This window comes from Anoplophora glabripennis, unplaced genomic scaffold (assembly GCF_000390285.2).
Source record: "Anoplophora glabripennis isolate ALB-LARVAE unplaced genomic scaffold, Agla_2.0 scaffold542, whole genome shotgun sequence".
NCBI classification, from domain to species: Eukaryota; Metazoa; Arthropoda; class Insecta; order Coleoptera; family Cerambycidae; genus Anoplophora; species Anoplophora glabripennis.
Window position 1 is genome coordinate 16,726 of NW_019416642.1, and position 6,867 is coordinate 23,592.

The following is a 6,867-nucleotide window of genomic DNA, read 5'->3' on the forward strand; positions in this document are numbered from 1 at the left end:
AACCAAACTAATAATTTTTTTTATTGAATTTGATGAACAAAAGAATAGAAATAAATCACGACACTTAAATTTAAAAAAATTTAAAAATTATAAATATTTGACACTCACAGTGCGTTAGTAATTTATGTCTCGAGAAATTTTTTAAGTGTCTCGTGATTTATTTCTATTCCTTTGTTCATCAAATTCAATAAAAAATTATTAGTTCATTGATATTTATTTTTAGAGGGCGCTCTAAAACATTTTAGGTACGCCACTTTGAAAGTTAAAATAATTATGAGCGACGTTTAGAAATTAAAATATCGATTTGAAATTTTCAGAATTGAGATTTTTTTCAACCTAGAAAGTGATAAAATAACGAGAAAATAAAAAAAAATAATTCAATTTTAGACGATTTTGGAAATTTTTGAAAATCTTGAGCAACCTCTAAAATTTTTTTTTGAGCTGATTTTTTGAGGGGGCTCTTAAAACATGATAAACTAACATATTTTCACAAGAGACATGAAAAAAAATATTCGTTTTTTTTTTGGGCCATCCTAATCTACACACATTGTCTGATTTTAAAAATATTTAAAAAACCGCAAATTTAAATAATTGTTTACAAAACTATATAATAAAAATGTATATCTACAACCGTACCACTCGATTCTGCCCGTCACTACCGAAAATACCAGTTTTGAATTGATTTATAATTATCAGGAAAATCGGTTCTTGATACAATATGGTAAATTTAAAAATAAGCTTTAACTGAAGAAGTAGGAATTTTTGTATGAATTTTAATTTATATACATGAACTGTATTTTTTCTTAAATAAAATAAAATCCCGACTCACTAATAATTTTTGTTTCAAATAATAATTGTCAAATATTCCAAAAACCAATGTTTTAAATTTGAAGGATTCAATTGTTTAATAACGGTGAATTCATCACAAATATGTACATCTTTGTCACCAATCACATTAGGGTGCAAAACTGGTCTTTATCGGTGCATTGACCAGCAAGTTTTGAAAAACGAGACTGAAGAAAGAAAGCAAGGAAGAGAAAATCTAGAGGATATGGAGATGAGTAAATACAATGATGATTTTGCAGAATCCTCCGAACCCGACTCGTTTTTTGAGTTTTTAACACCAAGTCAATAAATTCCTAGAACCCATTCAAACTGTCAAGATTGAAAATACATACATAATATTAAGAGAACATTCAGAACATCAGTAAAATTATATGTCAAGAAACATAAGCAGATAATAATAAAACTAACATCAAGAAATTGCCCTACTGCATTGCACTTATTTGAAACAACAACCTCTCAAAAGCTTCATTACCGTACACAGCCCTCCACATGTGACTTACCACAAACAAGTCTATGTAAGAGCTGCAATAAAACTGAGCTTCCTCGCAAATATCCAATACCTGTTTCCAAATAGTTTCCATATTGGTGAAGACATTCTGGTGATCATTGTTGTGCTTTGCCAAAACATCTACGCTGACGATAGTAGGGTAAATCGTTGCCAAGGACTGAAAGTCACTGTGAGAGCACAACGTTGATCTTACAGGGGTTACTATTATAGATCCCGGACGAACTACTGCTCGGATTGTCCGTAATATGCGCTGCTTCAAAGAATTTATATGTTCGGTATCGTGATAAGCGAAACGGTCTAGAGCTTCAAGCCAGTACTTTTGAGGGATGCTCTGAAAGGAGATAAAATAACTTGATTAGTAAAATTAGATTTTTCATATCATGTGTCATTTTACCTTTACTTCCGAAATGCACAGAATGGGTCTGGTCATTCTTATCATATTGGTATTTGTACAGCCTTCAGGGTAGGTGTCGACGATGACTATAACGCCAGGTCCACCAATTTGCCAGTCTCCGATATTTGACTTCATACATTTCTCGGCAAGACTAGCTGCTCTTATATAGAGTTCTTCTATTACAGAATTATTAAGACCTAGAATATTGAAAAAATTAATGTATACTTTAATTTATGGCAAAACATCAAAACCAAAATATAATTACTTATTAGGTACTATGCAGGAAATAGATTAACAACATAAATTACAATGCATATCATACCTCTTGTAAACCATATCCACAGACTTGCAGAAAAACATTAGTATTTGTTAATATTAGTAAGCATAGATAGATAATTTTAATACTACGAAATTAGTAACGAAGTTTTAAGAGTAAGACAAGAATATCACTTACTTAACATATTTGCTACATCGTCGACATGGTACCCCTTGCACCATGCCAGTATTATCCTTATTGCATCCTTAAAGTTACATCTGAGGCCATTAAATATCGAATCGTCTCTAATAGACTTTTTCTTCGAGCACATTTTGCACTTCCACTGTAAGAAATCTGGTCCTTTTGAGTCTATCAAACTCATAGGACTGTTGCACACACCACTAGCCATCTTCTTCGAACAAGTCTGTTTTGATTTTATAAGGTGAATAGTCTTCAACCAACAGATTAGATATTTTTCGGAGCCCGAGACCAGCAATGGATAGATGATTTGATGGTAATAGCCACAATCGCTAGGATTGAATAAAAAAATCAGTAAATAGTAAATTTGGATGCAGTATCATGCGGGCGGAATTGCCTAAGTACCCGCATAAGGGCTATCAAATCAATTTGGGGTGAATTTACATTGATTTTTCTTAGGAAACTTAGGAGATATTGTAAGAATAGGAAAACGAAGGATTTATTTAATAAAATGAAATATTTCCTTAGCTTTGAGAATGAGTAGTAAATTTATTCAAATGGTTAAAAGAAGCAACAGTTTGAGTGCAACAAGTGAATCCGTTTCCTAAGTTAACTTACCTATCAAATAAAGAGTTCTTCCCATTTTTATCGTTGCAGTCCTCGTCGATATTTCCTGCAGTCGGCCTGCCAGATCTCCTTCGGATTTTCATTTTGCTTTATGGCAGTTCATCAAACATGGTTATATTTAATTTTGTAAATAAAATAATAATTTGGATTTGGTATTTGGTTTGGAAGCTACACATTTACGCAAACGTCAAAAAAGATCAATAATACAAGCGCATGCGCCATGAGCCTGTAAGTTAATACAGAACCGTACCTGCAAAATTATTGATTTTGAGATACCTATTTTTAGGCAGTAAAAATTTGCATTCCAATCTTACCCCATTATCAACTTGTGACGTACTACTAGACCATCATCTTGTGTTAAATCTCAGCATTCGTTTTCATTCAAAACAGACTAGCTAATTAGCAGAGCTGGGTAATTACTTGTAATTTAAAAATAGTTACAATTACAAATTACTTTTTTAAAAAAAGGAACTAATTACAATTACAAAGTATATTCTTTAAAAAAGGAATTATATTAATTTAATTACAATTACATGGAAAATGGATTTAGCAATTACTTTTCTAATTACTTTTATGATAAAGTAAATTATAGTGACCAAACAGAGAAAAAGGAAAAAGTTAAGTTAAAAATTTAAATTAAAAGTGTTGTGTAATATTGCGTTTTATTATTTATTAGAATTGATACTAAAATGAAAAGATTATTCTTATTCATTTTCTAATATAGAATTTTTATATTTTTATTCCTAATCTAATAATTTAAACTAGTTCAGTTCATACTATAATTTTATATTATTGGTCAGGTAATTAATTCAACCCGATGCTCTTTTTTTTGNTATTTACTTTGTATTTTTTGCAAAGTTAATCCATTATCAATTTTTTTTATTTACAACTTATACCTATCCAAACCTCTAAAAAAACGAAGTAGTGACTAGGTACGATGGTACGAAACAGAAAATAAATAAACAAAGATAGAAATATTAACTTAATATCCAAACCAACCCACAAGTCCGGTTTGATGGTTAGGCAAACTCTGCCAAACCGGGTTAACTACATTTCTCGCCAAAACGTCAAACCACAACAAACTATAGTTAACCGGGTTAGCGGTTTTCTCGCCAAAAAACCCTTATTATTATTAGATAAAAGCAGAAAAACACTGGTATCAGATTTTACTTAAATCTCCTATACAGCTGGCCCGCCAAATTTGTTTCATTTTCTAAATTGCCAGTGGTTTAAAATAAAAATAAATACACTGGTTAAATTTTTGTCATATTAGAACATTTTATAGTAACATCAGAAAAGCTGATAAACTCATTCCTTGTAATATATGAAGATACAAAGATACGGCAGTTTAGTTATGATTTGTTAACGTTTTTCTTGAAATATCAAATTTTACACACACTGAAACATGATGTTTATCACTTATTGATTTTGTTCCTGAAGAAATTTGCTACAAGGATAGGCTTTCGCGAAAGCTCGCAAATTTTATTTTACATTGCAAAATTAGCGGTGAAAAAAAATGCGCAAAATTTTCAGCATTAAATAAAAAGAACGAATTTGACTAAAATCGGATGAAACTACAGGAAAAAATAACTGTTGGGGTGCTCAACAAATACCCGCAATCCGGACCCCCAATTTCAAAATGGCGGCCTATTGCAAAATTATAAAGTCGAAATCGCGAGCGCATATATCTTCTGCCTAAGTCAAGGTATAAAATTTGGTGAAAAAGGATCGGAAAGACATTATCTCGCATTTGTGTAAATTTCAGATTTTTAAGTTGCAATATTTATATTGCAACTTAAAAATTATTAAAAAGTTAAAAGTTATTAAGAAAAAACCAAAAAAAAAACGGTAACTAGGGTCCTTATCTCGGCAAATTTTTAATATACAGATTTCAAACCAATTGCATCAGAGTTCTTAAAAAAACATGAATTAAGAAAAAAATCGTCTCGATCCGACCAATAAGAGCCGAAATAATTTTTTTCTTTTTAAACGGTATTCTGGCTGTTCTATTTAATATTTTGTAATAAACTTGGTCTCATTATAAATTGGAAGACTACCTTTATACGTTGAATTTTTTTTTTAATGAAAGGTAGGCCCGATTTCTAAAAAAAAACTTATATCGCCCGGACTATTGAGTCATAGCAGCAGTACGTTGACAACTTGATTTATTATGAGTGATTGAGTGATTTGTTCGATTAACCTCGTGTCCTCGAAAGGCATTCTTAAGCCTAGTGCAGACCTACATACACTACCCACAAACCAATGTTTGGAAACATTTCCCTGCAAACAAAACATTTATATACACTTGTGTATTGTGTTTTGTTTCCATAAACATTTGATAGCAATTGTGTCCAGACTAAAGACAAAAACATGTGTTTACTGAAAAAACATGACTGAGGCAGTAGCGGCCATTTGTGCTGGATATATAATATATTTCACATTTTATATAGCTCTATATCTATAAACACAATAAACAATGAACCACGAAATTTAGCGCTACCGCTACCACTGATACAATTGCTTACAACACACTAAACAAACATTTGCTTCAGAAAACGCGTCCAGACTTGCTTCTTGGCGAGTATAAAAACACGCGGTTCCCATTTTGACGGGAAAACAAAAAACATTTAATCATTTGTTTAAATGTTTTTAACAAATGTTTGCAAACACATTTTAAACAACTTTTACACAGTTTTTATACAAATATTTAAATGTTGGCGAGCAAATGTATGTAGGTCTGGACTAGGCTTTACAAGAGAACAAAATTTCATTATTCTACCAATTAACTGAACCAAATTGAACAAGTGCCGCCCCTGTGCATATGTCTTATTGGCTGCACAAAGTACTTCAATTAATTCATTTATNAAAAAAAAAAACGGTAACTAGGGTCCTTATCTCGGCAAATTTTTAATATACAGATTTCAAACCAATTGCATCAAAGAGTTCTTAAAAAAACATGAATTAAGAAAAAAAAATCGTCTCGATCCGACCAATAAGAGCCGAAATAATTTTTTTCTTTTTAAACGGTATTCTGGCTGTTCTATTTAATACTTTGTAATAAACTTGGTCTCGTTATAAAGTAGAAGACTACCTTTATACGTTGATTTTTTTTTGAATGAAAGGTAGGCCCGATTTCTGAAAAAAAACTTAATTCGCCCGGACTATTGAGTCATAACAGCAGTACGTTGACAACTTGATTTATTATGAGTGATTGAGTGATTTGTTCGATTGTTGTTTGGAAACATTTGCCTGCAAACAAAACATTTATATACACTTGTGTATTGTGTTTTGTTTCCATAAACATTTGATAGCAATTGAGTCCAGACTAAAGACAAAAACATGTGTTTACTGAAAAAACATGAATAGTGAGGCAGTAGCGGCCATTTGTGCTGGATATATAATATATTTCACATGTTATATAGCCCTATATCTATAAACACAATAAACAATGAACCAAGAAAAACGCTACCACTGATACAATTGCTTACAACACACTAAACAAACATTTGCTTCAGAAAACGCGTCCAGACTTGCTTCTTGGCTAGTATAAAAACACGCGTTTCCCATTTTGACGGGAAAACAAAAAACATTTAATCATTTGTTTAAATGTTTTTTTACAGTTTTTATACAAATGTTTAAATGTTGGCGAGCAAATGTATGTAGGTCTGGACTAGGCTTTACAAGAGAACAAAATTTCATTATTCTACCAATTAACTGAACCAAATTGAACAAGTGCCGCCCCTGTGCATATGTCTTATTGGCTGCACAAAGTACTTCAATTAATTCATTTATTTAAACTTTAAATGTTAATTCAAATTATATCCACCAGATGACGATGTCGGCTGCATTTATAGTAAAGTACCCAGTGAGCCAGCTAATAAGAATATGTTACAGATGACAGAACGACAGAGCGACATCCCAAATGAAACACGTGGTTTGATCAATGCGGACGCAAAGCTGCGTTCCCAGCGCGTGCGCCAAAAGTCCTTTCAGAGGGGTCTCGCGCCGGCTGCTCTTCCCTTCCACCTAGCCCCCAAC

At 31.9% G+C, this 6,867-nt stretch overlaps 1 protein-coding gene across 1 annotated transcript; it reads right to left on the reverse strand.

Moving 5' to 3' along the window:
- Positions 1-557: 557 nt before the first annotated feature.
- On the reverse strand, positions 558-3,004 carry LOC108913096. Its single transcript, XM_018718564.2, has 4 exons — positions 2,821-3,004; positions 2,203-2,534; positions 1,749-1,945; positions 558-1,685 (listed from the first exon to the last, which is right to left on the reverse strand). Exons 1-4 carry the CDS (start codon positions 2,910-2,912, stop codon positions 1,269-1,271), a joined length of 1,038 nt encoding a protein of 345 aa, XP_018574080.1. The 5' UTR covers positions 2,913-3,004; the 3' UTR covers positions 558-1,268.
- Positions 3,005-6,867: the final 3,863 nt, after the last annotated feature.